This window comes from Acinonyx jubatus, chromosome C2 (genome assembly GCF_027475565.1).
Source record: "Acinonyx jubatus isolate Ajub_Pintada_27869175 chromosome C2, VMU_Ajub_asm_v1.0, whole genome shotgun sequence".
NCBI lineage: Eukaryota > Metazoa > Chordata > Mammalia > Carnivora > Felidae > Acinonyx > Acinonyx jubatus.
In genome coordinates this window covers 37987904-38011777 of record NC_069384.1, presented here as the reverse complement: position 1 = coordinate 38011777, position 23874 = coordinate 37987904, and the positions used below count along the sequence as shown (strand labels likewise).

At 33.9% G+C, this 23874-nt stretch overlaps 1 protein-coding gene and 1 non-coding gene across 3 annotated transcripts in view; one reads left to right on the top strand and one right to left on the bottom strand.

Moving 5' to 3' along the window:
• The window catches only part of CADM2 (cell adhesion molecule 2), a 337826-nt gene that overhangs the window by 263964 nt on the left and 49988 nt on the right, over positions 1-23874 (bottom strand). For both annotated transcript variants that reach the window (XM_027077568.2, XM_027077570.2), the window contains exon 2: positions 2862-3011. In XM_027077568.2, the coding sequence (XP_026933369.2) occupies positions 2862-3011 (150 nt within the window). The remainder of the gene's footprint in view (positions 1-2861; positions 3012-23874) is intronic.
• LOC113604822 (U6 spliceosomal RNA) lies at positions 12507-12614 on the top strand. Its single transcript, XR_003426847.1, has one exon. It is a non-coding gene; the product is annotated as a U6 spliceosomal RNA (small nuclear RNA).

The window sequence follows — 23874 nt, the reverse complement described above, 5'->3', positions numbered from 1 at the left end:
TCATTGTTCCATGATTATCTTTAAAGGACTGTGGCCCCCAAAACATTTTCTCTTGCTTTATACCATTGAGAAAACAAGAGATTTTTCTTAAAATTGATGTCACCTTATATTTGGGCATATATGTTTAAATACTTATTTACAAATACTTGTAAGCAACTAATATTAAAAGCAAAAAGAGTTTGTTGAATCTCTGTGTGACTGATATATTTTCTTTTTTAACCAACGTGACTTCATTCTTTGAAAAGCAACAGAGATCACTGGTTTTAACCAGCAATCACAAATTCCTCCAAACACCGTAAAGGAGCAAAGAAAAGTAAACACTGACACATTTTTTTCAAGGAGATGTGCCATCACTACCCCAAAAGCACTAGTAGATTTAAAACCAAATATAAAGCTTATATAATATTAGCATGATAAAACTTAGATATATTTTTTACTAAGAACCAGTGAAATCAAAAGCCTTTAAGCTTCATTTTCACTTATACAACTTTCATTCCGACTGAATATACTTGAGATACAAGCTACTTTTTGTGGTTTTATTTATGAAATTGTAAAATAATTAATTCACAAAATCAAATTTTTACTCTTGAATAATATACTTTCTTTAAGCTTTAAACTATCACATTAGATATTTCTCATATTTATCAAATTGCAAAGAGATATTTTATAGTCTCATAAAATCTGTTAAAAACTTCTAAATGGGATAAAAGAGTCCTTAATAAGAAGCATTAAATAATCAATAATATTAATAGGAATTAAAATTGGATTAATACTGCTATAGTGAGTGTTTAGCAGATGAAGGCTTTAAAATTCATTTTCAGACTCTCTAAAATATTCTTAAAGTACTAAAACAAAACAAAACAAACAAACAAACAAAAAAAGAAATGTCTACTTCTACAAGTCCCTGTTAAACATGAATGATTTCACATCAAACACTCTTAATCAATCAAAACATGAGAAATATAAATATGGAGTCAACACATTGGCTTTAAGTCTGGTCAATATTTAACTCACAATCTTTAAATGACAATATTAACTTTAAATCTCACATGACTGTGAGACATTTAGCCCCTTCCTTGTGCTCCTATGAAAATATGGCCTTTAGTGATATCTGCTGCATTTGTCTTTTAAATAGCAAAATAAAACAATAGATAAAAACTCTTTCTAAGTAATATACTTCTATAGAAATGCTAGCCTGACCTTCTGTGATACTTAACTTTATGTGACAACTAATTAATTAGACCACAGTACCCAGATATTTGGTCAAATGCCAATCTGGATATTGCTGTGAAGGTATATTTAGATGAGATTACATTGAAGTCAGTACACTTTGAGTAAAGCAGATTAGCCTGCATAATGTGGTCTTGTTCAATCAGTTGAAACCTTAAGAGGAAACATGTGAGGTCCCTGTAAGAAGGGATTTTTTCTCCAGACTGCCTTAAGACTTGAGCTGCAATATTTTCTCTTCCCTGGTCTCCAGTCTGCTGTCCTGCCTTGCATATTTCAGGCTTGCTAGCCTCCACAATCACTCGAGCCAGTTTTTTAGTCTCACTCTTCCTCTCTCACTCTCCATCTCTGTCTCTCTGTCTCTGTCCTTCTCTCTCTGTAGATAGCTATAATGTCTCTATGCATCTATGTATCTATCAAGATAGAGAATACTTGTCCCCCAACAATGTACTCTAAAATATATTTTGTTCATGTGTTTATTGTCTGTCCCCTACCGGACCATATGTCCCTATAAGGGCAGATATTTTACCTGTTTGTTCACTAACTCTAATGCCTTTTACAAAGGAAACCTCAAAAAAAAATTGAGTCAATAAATTCGATTTTTAGCCAATCTTTCATTATATATTAAAGTTGAAAATAATTAAAATTTTCATTTTAAATTTGGAGTACATCAAAGAGAAAAACTACAGTGAGGTAAGAAACATAGTGAATTTCTATCTTAGGGGGAATGGGCACATTTATTGGACTAATTTGACTACACTTTAAACATTAAAATGGAGCTGATTTCAAATTTTCTTACTGTTATCTACACAGATTCATAAGAAATCCAGATATTAAGACCATGTTGAAGAGCTGATATATAGATATTTATATTCTATATAATTTAAATAATCTAAAGCAACAGCTCCTTATTTTTGTTATAGTTCATGAACTCGTTTCCCCCCCCCACGTCACCCCAGCGCTTATAATAATGGATGAAGGCTTGGAAATTCAGTGTATAATTTTAGTTGTTTGCTTGAATTAAATATTATGAATTTCATTACTTTCCAAAAAAGTTTAATCAAAACCTATCATCCAATTAGGAGCCCAGTTAATTAATGAACTCTAACTCAACTTGAAGTAAATACAGCTTTTTAATTTCAGTTTATTTTGAAACATGCAGATACTTAAATTTATTATGGGAATGGTTTCTACAATTCTTACTTTCAAGCCCATTCATAAGAATAATGTCACAAAACTTTCCAAAATCATACAGCATCTTGTAAATATATTAAACTAAGGTTAATTAAAAAAATTATATTACCTAGAGTGAGGAAAAAGCATTTAATCTATACAGAAGGCAATTATAAGAATGAAGGAATATGATATCTAGAGAGAATATAATGGTTAAGAGAAGGCATAAAATGATTTTTGAAATAGAACTGTAACTGTTTATTTTATTAAAAAGTTGACATAGGTTATCTTTAGTGTTTATGACTTGCAAACTAAAGTATTTAATATTTAACATGTTTAAATACAAGCAGCGGCAGTTTTGTAATCAAAACGAATAATTTGAATCATCTTAGAAAAATAAATTCATTATAATTAGGATATTTCAGAATATGATTAAAACATGTAAAAGAAAATGTATTCACCTTTCTTGTCATCAAAGTACAGAGTCTGTTGAGCTGGATTTGACCACTGGAGGGAGGTGTTATCATTTTGATCAACCCTGCAGGTCAAAATCGCAGTTCCACCTTCAACAACCGTTACATTCTGTGTTAGTGGAAACTGCCCTTGGCTGCCTAAAAGGGGATTAAAGAAAATGTTGATTAAATGAGAGTTATAAAATGATTAACTTCCCAAGAACTATGTTGGACTTCTTACTCCAAATAAAATTTAAACCAACCGAACAACACCATAACTATATATTACAAAAAGACAGAAAAAAAATAATTGAAAGTCCTTAATTAGAGGACAAGACTCCTTCATACTCCTGTATATGTTCCAGAAAACCTTCTTTTCTTCCTAGGCACACATGAAGATTTATATGCAAATAGTAACATGATTGTCATTAATTTCCTTTGGCCTTGCATTAATAATATGGAATGGTTCTAGTCATCTTTGAAGATAAGGCACTGGAATAATTTTGGCTGAAATGAACTCTCTAATGCAGGAGAGGAAACACATAAGACACTTCCCTGGTAGCTTTTATAATCCTGAATAAAGTCTATGAAATATGGATACTGGAACTTTAGATTCAATTTCTGATAACATAAAAAAAAAGAATCCTATTTTATCAGAGCTTCTTGTAGATGCAGCTGTTTTTAGAAACACAAAATGTGTTGGAGAAAACAATGTAAGTATTTTTCAAGAAGTGTTCATCTTGTGGAATATCCATCAAAATCTTAAAGAGATTAACTTAGGAGGAGTGATAATATTCTCCTTTGTTCCTTTTCTTGTTTTCTGATTTCCCCAATGAATATATATTTCTTTTATAATCAAGAAAAAAACCTGTATTTCAAATGCCCCTTTGTTCCTTTTTCTTGTTTCCTGATTTCCCCAATGAATACATATTTCTTTTATAATCAAGAAAAAAAAACATATTTCAAATGACCCTTGTCAAATCAGATCAGTAGAATATAATCAAGTTTTCTATCTTCCTAAGTATCATACTAATTTATTAAGATAATTCATATAATAACTTTACTTAGTAAGAACACTTCTAATAGTTAAAACAAAACTCATGCACATGGAAACATAATACATAAATTTCACTCTAGTAAGATGATCTGGAGATGAGCTCTGCCAAACCCAGTAACAATTATCAACATGGGTAGAAAATGACTTTCCAGAGCCAGGTTAAAATACTATTATGTGAGCAAGGTAGTTCATTAAGTCAAGGATAATTTACATATGCAAGAACATTATGATGACTTAATCACACCCATGAAATATATTTCTCTTTTCTTCTTTCGTTTTGTAATGATTCTATCATTACTACAAGCACCACTTGAGGTTATGCTGGAGCTATTGGCATAAAGGATCTTATTACCAAGAAGCCTGTTGATTGGCACCGTAAGAGACAGAAGAGCCTGAAGGGGAAAATTTCTTTCCAGACCTAAGTGACACAAGCACAGAGGTTCATGACCATGTTATATAATTAAGCCTATCAAGTATAAAATCTGATATCAGTAGCTTTGTCTTCTCAATGCCAACCTCTTAGAGTCACTATGGCAACTCCCCAGGATATCTCCCTGTAATCTTTAGGGTGGAGTTTTTAAATTGAGGTTAGGAGATGTCTGGAATAAATTCTTTGATAGTTGACTTAAAAGTCAACAGGAGCCAGAGTGGGATGTATTTTGCCTTCAGCTCAGAGGTGACCTCTAGCAGGGAAACGTGGAGAACTATCAATCTTGTGAAGTGAGGTGAGGCGAAAACCACATAAGAGAAAACATGAGCTAAAACAGAAAGAAGGAATAATTACCAGAGTTATCAGATGAGCAGCTCATAAATATGAAGCTCAGAATGATTTTAAGATATTTTGTTCAAATTCCCAGGCATTGATGTAACACATAAATTGAACAAGCTGGGGGAGGTGGGATTCTTTAAGTAATAAAAAGCACACAGCTGCTAATAAGAATACACAGTTCACCCCAGATAAAAATTTGACTATCAACTGGTACATAAATAATATCGTCTGCTTCTTTAAAGAAGTGGAAAAAGAGCAGTGATGCTTGCAATAATTTCATCCACTACATTTGCAAAATAATTTTCAAAACATCCCCATAAGAAAATCTTATCCTTCTCATTTCACAGATGGGTAAACTGACACTGGGAGGTTAAGTGACTTTCCATGGTGAAACAAAGTCAATGAACCATTTGGAGTTTGTTCTGAAAGTTGAGAATTTTATTCTTATTTTTCCACAAGGGCTGCTGAGCCATAGTAACTTTGTCACTATTTGCTTAAGTGTGAATTAGACAACAACAACAAAATAAATGAGTAAACCCTTTGACAATGAAATTTCCAATTCCATACCTAGCCGAGCTATGCCCTCATAAATTTCAGTTATAACATTAAAATCAAATAACAGAGGATGTCAATAGCAAGTGCTCTTAAATATCCTATCCTATTCAAAACTTACTTTGGACAATAATTTCCTTAGTAAATCTTTCCTTACTGGCCTATAGAAGAAAGAAAGTAATAATTGTTAGGGTCTTCTACATGCCAGGTACTGTATATACACTAGTATACCTACACCTGTCCTTTCAGGTAGGAGATTAGGACAGCTTCCCTCCATCTTCTCCCCACGTAGATTCTGACTTTAAAGTATTATGACTTCTGTTCCCTGGGACCTGCAGCCTAAAATCCCTGCAGTCAAATAATTTAGTTTTTCCCAATAGAGAGCAAACTCATGTGGAGAATCTACTAATCTTAAATACCCTTAGGATATGTGGTTTCCAAAATCAATTCAAAAGCCAGTTTTGTAGGCAGTCAAACTTCTTCTCAAGCTTTGAATTGCCTTTTACTTCTGGTTATAACCTGGAGAGAGCATCAGGTTAACTGCTACTTTTCTCTTTTAACTCCTTGTGGCTCAAGTTTGTCATTTAATCCCATTTCAGAGAGTCTTTCCAAAGAAGTTAACAATTTTCCCAATTAGAAAAATTAGTGTGTTACCAAATTAAGGATTCATTTGCAATGCAATCATCAGACAAATATTTTGGAGGACCTACTACATGCCTTGCCTTGTATGAATCAACATCTGAAAGATGCACAGAGGAAGAGAAACTTGCTAAGGAGACTGCAGAGTTCAGAAACTTTGGGAGAGGGTGTGATAGCAAGGGAGAAGGCAGTGTAGGTGTAGTATATAACTCGTTATTTTTTTCCTATCTGTGAGAATTTGTGAGATGCTTTGGTCATACCATTTGGGGCCTTACTGTAAAATTATCCTTTCTCTGGCTGAGCTCAGCACCATCCTAGATTTCAGAGGAGTTATTCTTATCAAACAAGTTTATGATCATCTTTAAAGGAAACAAACTTCCAATTTAGAATTGTAGAAGCTGGCTATTTTTCTATTTTTCCAGGCAGCTTATGTCCTTCATTTTCCTCCTCCCCTCCTTGTATTTATTCCCTTTCATTATTTGCATAAATATCAGTCTCCTTTACTTGTTCCCAGGCTATTTAAAGGGCAGGTGATGAGGTTGTCTTCCTTATCTTTGAATCAGCTGCATTGCTTAACATTCTGTATTGTGAGTTGGAACTCCTAGTGGGTGCTCATTGTCCAAAATGAAGCATCTTCACAGGGTAGAGGCTGGCATTTGTAGGGGAACTTGTGACAGTAGAATGACCAGAATAACTCAAGTCTGTAGCATTTGTTCATGGTCAAAATAGAGGGGCAGAAGGAGAGACTGATTCTTCACCAAGAAAAAAAATATATATATGGAAAACTTAAATTTCCAAACCCTTATTAGTAGAATATCTTAAGACAGTTTTTATGAAGTTCTAATTGAAAATCACGAGGAGTGTACATAAGATATAACAGATTGTGGTCTAGAACAGACACATCTAATACCATTGTCAGCCCCCAAAGTGAAACATAAAAAGACAGACTGTGCCAAATTTATGCTCCAGAAGGGGAAAAGCATAAAAGATAATAACTTTTCTTGAATATGAAGTATAATAAGCCCTAACTAAGCCCTTTTAGGTAGACAGACCTCTGAAATGGAAATATTTTACCTTCCCTTCCTGGTCCAAGTTCCCTTGCATCAACATCCATTTTGACAGTACCCTTCCTCTATCATCTCATCCTCCACGAACACTAAGCCAAAGGTAAATATAAGAAAAATAAAGCTAAGCTTATCTGAGCCTTCACAATATTCTAGGCACTATTCTAAGTGTATTTCTTTTATTAGTGATTTACGTTTCATGCCAACCTTGTTGTTATCTCTGCCTTGAAGATGTGGGAACTGATGCAAAGAGAGTTTAAATAATGTGCCCACAGCCACACAGCTAGAAAGCACAGCAGCTAGGTTTTGAACTCTTGCACTTTGTCTTCAAACCTCATGTGCTTGACCAAAAAAATGCTTTGAAAATAAAGTGAACTTAATTCTGACTAACTTATAAAACAAGCATAGAGTTTGGAGTCAAACAATTCAAAGCTGCATGTAGAACTTTTATATCTTTTTTTTTCATTAATTTTTATTTGAGAGAAAGAGAGAGAGAGAGAACACACAAGTGGGGAAGAGTGGCAGAGGGATAGAAAATCTCAAGAGAAAATCTGAAGCAGGCCCCATGCCCAGCAGAGAGCCTGATATGGGGCTCGATCCCAAGACCGTGAGATCATGACCAGAGCTGACATCAAGAGTCAGATGTTCAATCCACTGAGCCATCCATGTGTCCCCTTTAACATCTATTTTAAATAATTGAAGGAACACTTGAAATTCAAGTAAAAGTTGTGATATGCTAGAGCTGAGTCATAACAGCTCAGGACAGTCAACTCTTCTCTCTTTTGCTAAATGACATGCCTTGGTAGCTGGAAATGGACCACATTGAGAATCTTTTCACTATGGAAATTGGCAAACAACTCAAGTCAGTGTTTTTTCCCACAGAGCCAGGTGTTAAACATTTATAGAACACCACTGGAAAAGCTACCTTTGATGTCTCTTGTTGGGATTATTGTATACATATATAGCATAAATAAAGTTTTTATTTCTTTCTGAAAACCAATGAACTCTTTCTAATGTAAAGAGTTCATTTTTGAAGTTCTTTTCTTCAAATTCTGAGTATCTTCAGTCTTTTTCCCCCTTTATCCTCACATCATTTTCCAAGAGGCCTTTTCTCCTCCCACCCACCAGTATTCAATAAAAGTCCCTTAAATGATCTTTTTTCCTCTATTCTGTTGAACTAATACTCTTCATAGTCTGCCAAGTTTATTTCTAACCAGTATCAGTGATTGCAAACCATTTAGGTTAGTTTCAGTAGTTAAATGGAAACAATTTGCTAATTTATTGCTGTGAAAGACACTTTAATGAAGAGCAATTATTCAATAGCCTGCAAAGATGGCTCTTTTGACCCTGTCTTTAAATAGCAGACAGAGAAGCTGCCATTATTCCTTCCATGTTTCCATTTCTCACGTACTTAGAGAAAAACGGTTCAAACCTTTCCCTGTCTAGATTAGGAATTACCGAACTCAAAATCAAATGAACTGAGTCTTGACTCTTGTTGGCCTCAGTTGACCTCAGTTAGTTACGGGCTGTCCTTGCTTCACACATTTCAAGAATGCTTTCTTTGACTGACCACCAAGAACCTAGCACACTGTCAATAGTACATAAAGAAGCAAATTCTAAGTTAATGGCCACCTGGACATTGCTGACAGGCTGTGATGTGCCATTACCGTGGAGAGGCAAAGCAGCAAAGGGAGATCTTTGAAGCCAGCAGTATTGTTGAAAGAGAGCAGACAGGCAAAGATGCATGTTTGAACACTGATCCCAAAACACAGCTCTGCTTCCAAAAACGGCATCATTCAAGCCTTGCTATCTCTTGAATGGATGATGAGTGAAGGCAATGGTTTTCTCCATCTCTCTCCCTGCGCTAAAGATTAAATGTGGGCCACAACAGTGGATCAGTGCACATTGTGCATGAGTGCTTACTTACCAAGAGCAATAATCACCTGAGATATATCTAGACAGACAGGCAGAGGTTGAGTCTCTGCACATCTGAGAGGGAGTGAGTTACAGTCAGTGATTTTTCAGGGTAAATGATCAAATTTTGTGGGCTATTTAACAGGAACTGAGGACCCTCATTATTTTTCTTCCTGAAAATGAGCACAACTTTCTCAAAGGAAGAACCAGCTTTAACAACAGTGAAGGAGAACAAATAAAAACAAGATGTGAAGAGAATTTAAGATATAGTTTTTCATTGGAAAGCATGAACTTCTCATGAGATAAGCAATGTCACCTATTTTGATCCTTCATTTTAGAAAATATTTATACTTAATGAAAACTGTCAGTGAAGCCTACAAAATCATTTAATTAAGAAGAGTTATCGGCATCTGAATCAAATGGCATGCATAATGTTTTGGCTTGTTTTTAAATATTTTTGTGTCCTCTCTAAAACTGCATTTTATTTTTAAGTTTATAAAAAAAAGTTTGAGAGACAGAGAGCACGTACAGGGGAGGGGTAGAGAGAAAATCCTAAGCAGGCTCCATGCCTTCAGTGCAGAATTGGAAAGGGGCTCGATTCCACAAACCAGATTGCCACCTGAGCTGAGATCAAGAGTCGGGCGCTTAACCGATTGAGTCACCCAGGTGCTCCCAGAACCTCATTTGAAATGCAAAATACTGGTTTCATATTAAGGTTCTCATATTTGGGTATGAAAAGCAGAAGGGCCAAATGGATCAGTAGATACACAATATGCTAAAGGATCTGAAATACAAGAAATGACAGGAATAGGCAATTTATTTTTAACTGAAATACAAAGGCACCTTACTATGCTTTAGGTCTTTCCCTCAACTCTTCCCAGCTTTGTATTTCTCTCCCTCCCCACTCCATCTCTTCTGTTCAATCAACAGGTCTGAGATTTATACAAATAACCTGAATCTTAGAAAGTTCAAGATCATTCTTATTGCTTAGAGTCTAAAAATATATCTAAATGCACACACAGCATGCTATTACTTCCACTAAATTACTGAAGGCATTCTAAACAAATAACCTTCTAATGTGAAAGTTGTGGCTCAGTAGTTGTGTGTACTGAAACACATATTGCATACTAACGCCTATTGGATTGAAAAGCACAAATGCTATTAATGCAAGCCTAAAATTCTCAAGAGAAGTGCAATAAATGCTCTATCATGTGAGAAAGGAAATTGGAGGAAAGATTAAGACTGATAACTAAGTGCAAAATGTTTCCACTTTTGGAATGTTCCTCTGTTCCCATGAATATTTAGAATTCTCTAGTAATTTTCCCGTGATTTCATTCTAGCACTTAGGTTTGTTCTGAAAAACTTTAAGTATTTCTGTTTTCCTAGGTTACCACATCATTTATTTTTCTTTGACTCTATCCTTTCAGGATTCAGCTTGCCTTATAGGGATAACACCTGGTATCCACCTTCTGTGCCACCCTCTGCCCAGCCACTATGGAGCATGGCTATCAGTCTGGTACTGCTTGCCAGTTTCCATAGAGACAGGAAGCACTTTGGAGACCTGTGTTCCATTGCAACTGCCAGACCAAGGCAGGAAAGAAACAAAGCTGGCGGGCAGTGGGTCTTGCAAGGCCAGGAAGGTTGGAAGGGCTTTCTCTTTCTGATATCGGAGCGTAACAGTGCCAAATTGGCAGGTTCAACAGTTACAATCCTGTAGACCAGATTCTGGTGTTCACTGTGGCCATTGTGAGCGACCCATTCTGCTCCCAACTCCTGGAGCAGAATCTCTGTGTACTCAAAGTTTGGCCCAGGGCCTCTGTTGGCTTCTGATCCATGACAAAAGGCTCTTTCAGATTTACAGTGGCTCCCACAGCTCCTGACCCAGAGAATCATAATTCTCCTGTAGAAATTTCACCTCTCTTTCCCTTTTCTAGAATGTGATAATAGGTTTTCCTGGACATTCATAGCAAACCAGGAAACCGATGGGATTACCATTGGATTGTTTCCAATTAACCTACACAGTGACTGTGAGTGGGTGACCCAGTTAACTACATAACATCATATCAAAACTAGTTACTATTTGCTGTGTCCATGAAAGGATTTATAATTAAGAGTCAATTCTTGATTATCAGAATCAGGGCTGGTTCTGAAGAAATGTATAATGTAGGTGAAATATAACATCAGTGCCTTTCCCTACATTTCAAAATGTTTTTGTGAGACTGTATACTTCAGCCTTCTGTATTATAAATATTCCCAGCAGTTATTTTTTTTCTACCCAAAGTAGATTTCTTAAATTTCTTCCATTAATTTGATATTACTTAGCCATATCACAAAATCTATGTTTTCCTTAATTCACAGAATTCTAAGTTTCAGATAATATTTACAATATCTTGGGAAATGCTATTTTATAGCTGCTTTATGTCCTTGCTTACTGGTTGTATTGCTTTAGTATGTTTTAAAACATTATGTGATTTTTAGGGGCCCCTGGGTGGCTCAGTAGGTTAAGCGTCTGACTTTGGCTTAGGTCATGATCTCACGGTTCCTGAGTTGGAGCCCTGCATCAGGCTCTGTGCTGACAGCTCAGAGCCTTGAGTCTGCTTCAGATTCTGTGTCTCCCTCTCTCTGCCCCTCCCACATGCATTCTCTGTCTGTCTCTCAAAAATAAATAAAACATTAACATTTTTTAACATTATCTGATTTTTTAAAAATATGCCCAACATTTTAAAAACTTATGTTTGTACAAAATCAGATCTTTTCATTCTTTGCTTCCTTTCTGCCTCTTATTCTGCAAAAACGCATAATAAACAAAACGTTGTTAACATATTAAGGACTTAGTATACCAGACTAAATAAAAATATATCGGGTTCTGCAACTGAAGTAGATTTTTGAAATAAAGGCTTTAAAATATATTTGTTTTCATTAATTTATCTATATTTAACTTATCTAAAGTGTTCATTAATTTATCTATATTTAACTTATATAAAGTGTTTTGAGTTTTCTCAAAAAGCAAACAGTAATTTATTGAATGGACATGATAGTTTTTCAAGGAAAAAAATGAACTTGATGAATTGTTCACATTTATTTCCTTAAAGCTGTTTTTCTTTCTATACATATATATCTTCAAGTATTGTAATGTGGAAAAATAGAAAGCAAAGGAAATAATTTTAAAATGAAAAGGAAACTGTACATATTACAAAGCATTATAAAAGAATAAGAGAAATTTAGAATTATTTTTATAACTTCATACAGGCTTACTTGGTAATTATCATGTGTGTATAAATTCATTTTATCTCTCTAGAATACTGCTTTCAGGGTGAATGAACATGACCTAGATAGAACTGACTAGCTTTACTTGCTAACTGATGAACATTTGAGAGGCAGCCTTCCAGAGAAAAGAAATTTATGACCACAATCACAGTCTGGTTCACAGGAAAGCTCAATCACGTAACTAAATTCTAAATTGAGATGTCAACCTGGAGGAAATATTCTGGAAAGGAACACACAGATGGTAGGACTCTTCTAAAGACAGGGTGAGGAATATAGTGCTGAATGTACAATAATCAATCTTTTGGAAGAAAAAAAAAGTACTGGGTGGGACATAAGTGTTTAAAATTGAAGTTTCTGGGAAAAACTTTAACCTGAGACTAAAAAGGGGGAAAGTGCTTGCTTCAGTAGCACACATACTAAAATTGGAACCATACAGAGAAAATAAGCATGGCCTCTGTGCAAGGATGACAAGTGAGAAGGGGGAAAAATGACACCTATATTTTCCATTTCACCAAGTAGGTCTTACACAGTTCATATATTTAAAGAAAGTAACAAATTAAATTATATTATAATACACTTTACAATATATAATAGCCTCGAGGAAAATTAAAATTCCTAGTAACATTTCTAGGAGCAAATTAAATGCAAAAAATGCAAGAAAACAAAACAAGCATTACTAAACCCTAACTTCAAATACATAATGGTTTAAAAAATACAAAATGTAGCTATAAAAATAAAGTAAACAGGAAAAGGAAAGCTGTAAATTGAAGAGACATTGGACTTCAGTCTGGTTTTTATGCTGGCATTCCCTAATTCCAAATGAAAAAAATACACATACCAAATCAAATTAATTACTGCATAATATATTGTTGGTAATTAGTTATTTGACTTGGTTGTAGGAGATATATTTTGTTAATATCTTTCTTTTGGATTGCACCACATATTCACATACTCAGCAGCCATAAAATTATATTGACTATTAGCCAAGTTCTCTATACATTAAAATTCTTTTCATATTTTATTCTCTGCAGAAAATTTAGTAATTGCATTGATATATTAAATAGAGATGTTCATGTAAAGAGCAACAAGATGTCTATTTGAATTTTAACTCTTTGGATTATGGGATATAATAGGAAATTTTGAGATGTTGTAGCTATAAGATACAACTAAGGAAAAATTGGGTATCAAACATGTCATCCAATAATGGACAATAAGTTTATATTAGACATATGAACTATATACATAAAAATATACAGTGTTAATGCTTTATGAAACTTATCTTCACATTTGCAGTGGATTTTGCTTATAGGCTATACTTCATGACATTAATTTATTCAACAAATACATACTTTGTGCCTTGAATGTGTTTCAAATGGTAGGTGCTGGAGATACAATTGTGACAAACTAGAAATAATGTAAAATTTTATCTTTAGAATTTACAGGCTAAATTTAAACAGTAAAACAAGAAAACACAAATTTATAAAGGAAAGTCCTGATAAGAAGGTGGTGAAATTTCAGCTGAAACCTAAATGAGGAGAAAGACCTAGCCATTTAAAAATTGCCAGAGGACAAAAATGTTGGAGAGAAGTGGCCAGTATTCAAAAAGTAAGTTAGCTGATGTAGAAGATTCTAAGCAAGAGGTGGACTACTGAAGGAACTGAAAACAAAAAAGAAAGCAAAACAAAACAAAAACTAGTGAGTCTGGTGCATGAAAAGCAACAGACTAGATGGCCCAATGTAAAGTAGGAAAGAACATCAAGGCCAGATCATGCAGGGATTTTATGTCTTAATAAGGAGCTTGCTTTAATCTAACATGCAATGGCAAGCCACTGAAAGAACTGATTCAGCATACATTCTCAGAAGGTACTGTTTTCCTGCTAATTAATAATAATCCCCAAATCAAGGATTTTTAATCTTAGAAAAGATTCACTATAAAAATAGTGTCTATAATCAAGAGCCTTATTGAGAAAACATCAATGAATCCATTAACTCCTAGGATAATTTGTAAAGGTAACTAATCTTGGTATTTTTTTTTAATTTTACATTGTAAATGGAGACCCATCTTTTACTGACTTGAGCTTGTACTAAAACAGAATTGTTATGTACATTTCCATATCCCCCCACTCTTTGAGAGACCATTTATTCCTTACTTCCACTCTAAAATGTCATTGCTTTGGGAAGTTTCTTCTTATTAATAATGGAGAATTTCTGTTTTATTGCTTGCTTTAAAAACTGCAGTAGTGTCTGGGAGAAAGGAAAGTATTTCTGGTAAACTATCTATGGATGTACACATTATTTTTAAAAGTGTTCTTTTTCAAAGATGTATTTCTTTGAATGGATAACAACACAAAGCTTTCAAATAAATAATGAGTTCCCAAATGACTGCAAAGAGAGGTAATAAAATATTTGAATTTTTCTCTTGTATAAGAGTATCATTTATAAACTTTATAAAACAATTCTTCCTCTGATTAATATAATAGAAACGAGTGCTCTCTGCTCTAGTAACAGAATTTTTATGCCCAAGGAAACCATTAGTATAGAAATCTGATACATGTAGAAAGTTCTGAGAGCAGGGGCAGATAAATATATTACTTTTCATTCTCTAACAGGCATAAGACATTGCCTTGGACATAGTGGGCACATAAGTTCGAACACATGCACATGTGTTCAAAATGATATCACCTTAATTATGTAAGTATTGATCAGCATGTGGTAACATATAAATCAACTTGGAATATTCCCTAAGGAACAAGCTCTCTTTTGAAAAAATAAATGTAATAACACAGTGGTTAATAGGATGTGTTTTTCACTGTTTGATCATTCCTGAATGCACAAATATTTCATTAATGTTGATTTCACCCATCTTGTCCATGTTTACAGGCTTTGATGTTCAAGTCCTTTGTAGTGCCACATTAGATCTAGGGGAACATTGCCCTATGAGAGCAAGTGGAAACTGCTGTGGGAAAATATTAAAATGAAAATTGATACTTTGTATAGATTTGTACAGATAAGTCAGCTCAAAGAATTATATTTCTGATGAGTCAGAGAAGGAATTAATGCCATCTTCTTATAACTGTTTTTGGGGTTACTACTTTTCAAATCTGTTGATAGAAAATTATAATGAATTAGAATGTTTTAAATGGAAATTAAAATTAAACTCAATAAAATTAATTGATATGGAATTAAAAATATCTCAACTGATTCCTTAAATTTATTTATTTTTAAAATTTATTTATTTTTAATATTTATTTATTTTTGAGAGAGAGAGAGACAGTATGTGAGCAGGGAAGGAGCAGAGAGAGAAGGAGATACAGAACCCAAAGCAGGCTCTAGGCTCTGAGCTGTCAGCACAGCTTAGGTGCCCCTGATCCTTAAATTTAAAGAATGGATGTTCTGGAGAGATGGTTGCAAAATGATAACTGAAAAAAAAATTATTCATAGCAAAACCAGTGTTCTCTTCACTACAATATTGGAAATAACATGTTAACAGCTGGTTCTTAGTTTTTCCTTTAGTTTCAAGACATCCTAAAAAGTTGATTGTTGATTGGATTATCTTTGCTATTCAAGGAATTCATAGGTTATCTTGGATCCAAAATAAATGAGAACTGGGGAAGTGGCTATGTACTAGACTAAGCACCTACATTTCATTGTTGGGAATATTTATTAAATAATAAATTAGTATTGACTAAATGAAGTTGTACCAGAGAACGGGAACTGATGACATAATCTTGTGAAGGCTGTGTGCCTACGGAGGCATAAAAACTGAATAGATTCCAGAGCTGGAGGCTTCCCTGAGGGGTGGTACTAAATCGACTCAGTCTATTCTTGGATAAGGAGTAACCGTGCACATTCAGAAGCATTTCAGGCAGTCACAAAGCCTCTGCTAGTTCTTGACACCCTTGTTCTATCACTTGTCTCGTGACCTTTGGGTAAATTTGATGTTGGATAAAGCCTGTTGTGTAGCTCATGGATGTTATTGAATCCATGAAACCAAAAATTGAGCTGCCGCTCTAGTAAAGTGGGCACCACAACTATATCAGATTAACAACAAAATACCATTTCTGCCTAGTCTATCTGCTGAGGTAAAGACTCTTCCAATAAGAATAGAGTAGTCACATTATTCATGCTCAAAACTGTTCCTATTTGTCCGGTTTCCCTTCCATATCAGATTGAAATTAAATAGATTGCCATATTTCATGAAGTCCACGTATATAAATAAAACATAAATAGGGGCGCCTGGGTGGCTTGGTCTGTTAAGCCTCCGATTTCAGCTCAGGTCATGATCTCACAGTTCATGCGTTCAGCCCCGCAATGGGCTCTGTGCTGACAGCTCAGGGTCTGGAGGGAGCTACAGATTCTGTCTCCCACTCTCGCTGCCCCTCCTCCGCTCACACTCTCTCTCTCTCTCTCTCTCTCAAAAAAATGAATAAACTTAAAAAAATAAAAAATAAATAAAACATAAATATTACAGAATGCATATTATTAATAATAGCTACTACATCTCATTGCTTAGATTTAGATATCTATTGAATGCTGTGTTTTTCAAAATTTGTATTAAGTCCCTGGAAGGTGCAGATTTTTAAAATTTAGAGCATTGAATATGATAAGCCATAGACTCAGGGATAATTGTAAAAAAACCAAAAGAAAACTGCAAGTATTTGGGGTATTGGCAGCAACATGGGAATAAATACACATTCTGAATGCAACTATTTTTGAAGTAGCAAATGTATGTATGTATTTGTTAAAAATCAACATCATATTTAATAATAACTCATTAAGTTTGTATATGGGGCTATAATTCCAAATCTCACTACTGAAATTATTGACCAGCTGATCTTAAAGGTGCATACAAAGATGACTATGAAAAAAAAATGTGGTACGTAATTTTTGACAAACTTTTTCTCACCATAACAATAATCAGCTCTTCATATTCAAAGGTCAAATCTCTATAAGTAAACTTCTAAAGGCATGGAATCCATCATTACTCAAAATTATCTAATGAATGATAAAATCCAATAAAATATGCTCTTTGTTACAATTTGAATTTCATTAGTACTAAACTCATAATTTATAATGCTATGATAGTTACTTTAAAAATATATAATGCTTAGTTAACGAGGGAATTTGACGTGTAATGTGCTTCCTTATTTTTTCTTGATTAAGCTTGTGTAGCCCCAGGGCACAGGAAATATCGACTCATATGGCAGGGTTGATAAGCATCAACTCTCCCTGCTGACTTGGGCCAGCAAGCTGCTCATGAACCCAGCAGATGTTTCTACTATCTGGGCCAATGGAAACCTTATGGACCTTTTTTCCTTCATCTCCTCCCAGGAGCAAATGTTAACACAGCAGAAATTTGGATGCATGCCAAATAGAAAGCAGAAGGTTGGTGAGAAAATAGGGTACACACTTACCCATAAATAGTGGTCATCAGTGGTTTGAATTGAGTATTAAGCCATTTTTAATGGCTTATTTTTGTGCATTTTGCTACTTAATTTAACCATATCCCTATTAACACCTCTGTTTATAACATAACACAACAGCATTTATTTAAGCACATAAACCTAATCCTGGAATGTGCTAGTTGTTTTAAGATATAATCCAGAAAAAAAAAGAATCTGCATATAAAAGTAGGACAACTGTTTATTCCTAATATTTGTTATATGAATGGAAAAACTGCCTAATTGTAGACTTGTGTATTACTAAACTTAATTTACAGTTTGTTGATGTCATGTTAAAAAGTAGCAAAAACAGGCTCAGTTTTGATTCAATTCCTAAGAAAAAAATAAAGGGTTAATCTTTATTGTGTACCATTCTCATTTAGTTGAATTTTAAATGTACACTCTCAAGAATGCAATCTGATTAAATTCATGTAGCTGTCCCTCATCTACCCCATCTGCCCACCATCACTCACACTGATCCAGTGAAGTGCCCATCAAGTTGTAAGATTTAGATTTTTATTACCTGTATTCAAATTCTGTATTTTAGAATTCTCTCTTGCCTCTATAATTTTTCTCCTCTAATCAACATATTAATGTAAAGGGAAAAGTTTTAAGAGTTGAAGTATGTTTCTTAGATTCCAAAACTATGTACTTTCCCCATTTATTATAGTATCACAGGATATATTTCCTGTTGAGACTGGGATTAAAAAGTCGGGAAATAAGTTTGAATAGAGGAATAATGTTTCCTAATGTTCACTTATTCTAACTTCTTTGTTGAACACCTACTATGACTAAGGCACATCATATGCAAATAAACTGAAATAGCAAGGAGAATAGGCATACTACATAGTATAATATTTGATAGGAGTTGTTACAGTAAGGTCAACGTTGACAGTGTCCTGTAACACACTCAATTGACTCAAAAAGTGGTCCTGAGTGGCTGCTTGACAGAAGAATTGTTTTCATTTGTTTTCATGATTACTATAGAAAGAGCATGTCTGCGTTAAGTAGCTAAGAAATATAGGCAGTATTTTAAAATGCTTCCTGTGCATAGCACTTATGATAGGTGTGATTAGAAAAGACACTCACTCATATAACTACCCGATGCCAAACATTTAATAGTTTTCCCCCTTGTACTCTAATTGTCAGAAACTTAATTTTAAATTCCTTCAAGGATTTTATGGGTATTACTTAGCATTTTAAATGAGAATAGAAATTCTGGTCCAGAAACCTGGCAAACACGGCCATGAGACAGAGGTGCTATGGAGATTTAATTACCTACAAAAGTATTATTTGCAAGCTGCGCAAACAGTCTTTGGTTAAACAAGGAATCAAGATGATGGAGATTTCACATCTAAGTGAAACAAACACAGACACAATTTCTTGTTTTTATAATGAAAAAAGCCTCAACAAACAGACCATATTTCCATTCTCTGTATTATCTTTGAGAAAGAAGACTTCAAAAACCTCTCAGAACACTCAGAATTAATTAAATAACATATAAAATCAAAGAATCAATGATAGGCTCATACCTGCTCCATATAAGATAATCGAAATACTGTATGTTGTGAGATAGTGGAATATAGAACCTAAGGGTGGAGAGAAGCACTTAACATCCATATTCCAAAATGAACAAATCATTCTACTTTTAGTCATTGCTTTAATAATTCTAGCACAATCACATGATAAAAAAATGCATATTAAGTTTATAAAGTATTTGATTGCTTCAGTATTACATAATTTGAGGCTTAAAAATAAGAGCAAGATGAAACAAAAAAGATAAAAATAACAACAATAATTAAAGACCATTTATTGAAGGACAGAATGGAAAGAAGATAATTGAGAATAACTTTGGGTTTCCAGATAGACGATGTAATAGAGGGTGGTGTCACTAATTAAGATCTAGACACAAAAGGAAAAGTAGTATGTTTGTTAATTTTTGCATTTTAGCAAACCACCCCAAAACAGTGCCACACATCAACAACCATTTTTGTAGTACACTCTTCTGTGAAGTGGCAATTTGTACTGGGCTTCCCTGGGCAGTTCTTATAATTTTGGCTGTGCTCCCTAGTACACCTATGGTCAATTACCAGTCATCTGCTTTTGGGGGCTCTGCTTCTGGGGATAGGCTATCTGTCATCTGGAATGACAGGTGGTGACTGGGCTTGATTTCATGGCTCCTAGCTCCCAAGAGTACAGCCCAATGAACAAGCACTTTCCAAGCCTCTTCTTGTTTCCAGTCTATTACTGTCCCATTGGCCAAAGCTAGTCACAGGGTCAAGCCCAGAGTTAACGTAGAAGGTGACCACCCAAGGGAATAGATGTACAGTAAAATGAACAAAATAGCGGCTGTCGGATGTGGAGAATAAAGTAGCTGATTATTGAAGACAGAGTGCTACATGTAAAGGCAGGGGAACGATTAAGAATGAAAGATTTTCACACTGCAAATATTATAGGAAAACCAAGTTTATAAAGTATCGGACTCATGTCCATGGGGAGTGACCACCAATGCTATGGGGGTTTTGTCATGAAAAGATTAAATGAAAAAAAGAAATCAGAATGCAATGTTTTAGAAAGTGAATGACAGGTGATCCAATGACGATTTTAAGTGTAATGAACACTTTTGAAGAACTTGATAATGAGATTGAACAAAAGCTGAAAGAGAATACAGAATTTAAGGCAGACTTTTATTGTTTTCTTGCTTACTTCTTTATATAACTTAGTAGAAATTATGCTGTATAACCTTCATTCTGACTCAGGTGACTTCTATCTGTTCTACAGACACTTATTTCATAAATGTTTGCTTTGATTCACCAGGCAGATTGAGAAGAGTAAGAATAATCAGCACCAGTATTTTCCCACTTCAGGAAAGGCATCTCAAAACAGGTGCCCTATTTTTAGATCAGTAGTTATCGTGTTGGTCAGCACGGTCCATTTTGAATAAATCTGTTGGCCTGATGTCCACTCCCTTTTCTTTTTCCAATGGCAACATTAACAAAGCTTAAGTAAAATAAAAATACAATGTATTTATAAAGGTAAATAAGAGTACACCTCACCTTACATTGCAGATTTCTCTTAAATAATCTTGATCTTCATTTTGAAAGTATTATTCATTTTTTAGTGCTGTGGAAGCCCACAAAATATTTCTTTTTTTCTTTATGCTATGCTGATAAAATGCCACTGGCCCACCAGATATTTCTTAGACTTCACCAGTTCAATCATTGTTAACCTACCTGTTGTATTGTTTACTTCTGTTCTTAAACTAAATAGTTAAGGAAATCTAACAGAAAACATAAGGAAATGTCTAATAACCCTCACAAATGTACATCTGTCTAATTTTTTTACACCCATAGGAAGAACACACTACCTATAGATGCTTAACATATAGAGAATAATAAAAAGATGACCAGTTTGAACAAGGGAGAATTTAGGCATGGTAAGATTATTTCTGTGAGCTGCTCTACAAATATTAAGTCATGTAAAAATAAATTTTATGTTTAAAAGGTAACATTGACTGCAAAAAATATCAAGGAATACAAAAGAATGTAGATTTTTCCTTTGACCAAAAATATGACCCACACAGACCCATGGTCATAAAATACCTAGAATCTCCCTTAAGTATTCTACTCATAATCTTATAAGTGGACAATGGCTTAGAGCAAAATTCCATCTTAGATTTAACCCTGATTAAATCTAATCAAGTCATAAGTCCTCTTGTGCTGAAGGAAAGCATGAGCTATCACGAGCATTTGGCAAGAGGGATTTATTCGTGTATTACATAATGCAAATAAAGTGTTTGAAGAGAGTGCCCTTAGAATGGTATGCAAAGGTTTCTGGTCAGATGGGAAGAGATAGTTAAATGGACAAGTAAAAGTGAACCAAAACAACCTTAGGAGAAAGGGACCCTGAGACTAAGTAAGAAGAGTGACAAATTAGAGAAACAATAGGAGGTGAATGATGTCATTATATATATAAACATATGATATCCATACCCATATCCATTATAATAAAATAATTATTTTTATTTAGAACTGTGTATGTATACATATTGATACTGAAATATTTCTCTTTTTTTAAATGTTTACTTATATTTGAGAGAGAGAGAGAGCATGAGCAGGGGTGGGGAAGAGAGAGAGGGGACAGAGGAACCAAAGCAGGCTCTGTGCTGAGAGCAGTCAGCACTATGTGGGCTCGAACTCACCGAGAACCTCGAGATCATGACCTGAGCTGAAGCTGGTCGCTCAGCCGACTGAGCCACCCAAATGCCCTGATGATGAAATATTTCTATCAACAGGAAATAGAAATGGTACCCTTTCTAAATAATGCTTGTCAATAAGTGCATTTTTAACCACCAAATAATAAAAACATATTAACATTCCCATTGTCATCTTTTCTCCCCCTAACCATTTCCAAAAGTTTTTCTCTTGCTAAAGTTATGCTAGCAAAGTCAGGTCACATCCATGTGGATATCCTAGATCACCTCTCCTTGACTTCATGCAGAAATCAATGAGGATTTTCCTACTGTTTTTGCCAAGTACAAGGTATGCATATGAAAATCAGGTGGATGTAACATTGGTGAGTTCATCCACTTTGATTTTAAAATTTGCTTCCTGAAGATTGATCATCATTTCTGTGTGGTTCAGACTAGTTTCTATTGTTGCTTTAAATCCGGACACTTAAAAAGGTATTCTATATATTGGTTTGCCTATGAGTTCGACAATTTAAGAAAAGGTTCTTACTGAACTGAGTTTATACACTTGTACTGAATAATTTAAATTGTGGGAAAGCTCTTTAGAAATTAAATTTTATTTTAAATCAGGAATATTGAAATGAGAAGGGTAAGACAGTATAAAGAATAGCAAGAAAAATGGGAAGAAGTGAGAGAAGAACCAACCATGAAAACATGAGTTTAAAACACAGCAAATGAGCGCTATGCAACTAGATACATTAGAATGTCACGAGAAGAATGTCATAAGGAATTTATTTATGAAAATGATAATGCTGAAATACAAAATGAAAAATTTGCATAAGTAGATGAAAGTTAGAGAGGAAATATATGCATATTTATGTACACTTTGGAAATATAATAAGCAATGAATTTGAGATGGTTTAAAAGGAAACATGAATAAATAATGTATAACCTGATTTATACTAGAGGAACAAATAAACAGGAATGAATTAAATTGTGATTCAAAGACCATATCAAATCAAGTCATATTATTTAGCAGAACTTTCAGGCATACAAAAGATATATCCTGTTTTTCAAATACTTGGCATATAACAAAAGTTAGATGGGATTCATATTTCTTTTTCAACATGGGTATCTTTGAGTAAACAGCTATAATCAACATGACTGGGAAGTAAAACAATTATCATTGAGGGTTTATTTATGTAAGATATTAGAAATAAAAAAAATTTGTTAAGAATGCTTTGCTGCTTATGTGGAAATATTACATTTCTCTGATGCACAAAAATATAGTCCCTTATAAGTAAAGAGCAGAAATAATTTCAAGACATATACTATTATCATCAACAACATAAATAAAGATAAGTCATACATTTAAAGCTAAATAGCTATGGAATAGCAAGATGGGAATTTCAAGCTAGATCTTATATAATTCTCTATTCAAGTATCCATTCAAAAACAATTTATTCAGTGTCCACCGTATGCCAAACATTATGAGAAGCATGGAATTTTAAAATGATATTAAAAATAAAAATGATGATTTGAATTCGGTAATGTACATGAATTTGAGGTATCTAAGTTGTGGTATTTAATATAATAAAATTCTCTTTCATATTCTTCTTAAGATGAAAGTCTTTATTTTCAAATCTTAAATTAAGTGCTACCTAGTATTTTATCATAAACAAGTTGAAGATGTATTTTTCCACTGACACATTTAATTTTCTCAATACAGGAAGACTACACCAAATCTAAAATGGAAGATACTTTCCCATTTTAGATTTGCTATTAATTTTAATTAATTAAATAACAACTTATCAATTAACTTTATTTTCCTGGGATAACAACAATAAAGGCATAATTATGAACTTACTATGAAAATTTATTATATATTTTCATTATACACAAGAAGAGAATTCATAGATTTTTTAAAAAATGGCTGAAATATAAGCAACTGGCTTGTATATTGATATGTGCATTAAAGTAATTTTCTAGATCAGCGAATACATGTTAGCAATGGTTGCCTGTGCTAAAATTACATTTCTTCTTTTGCTCTAAAAATCCTTTAATAAAAACCTTCTACTTTTTAAATTACTGAATTATTTTAAAGGTAATTTAGTACCTAATAACATGTAG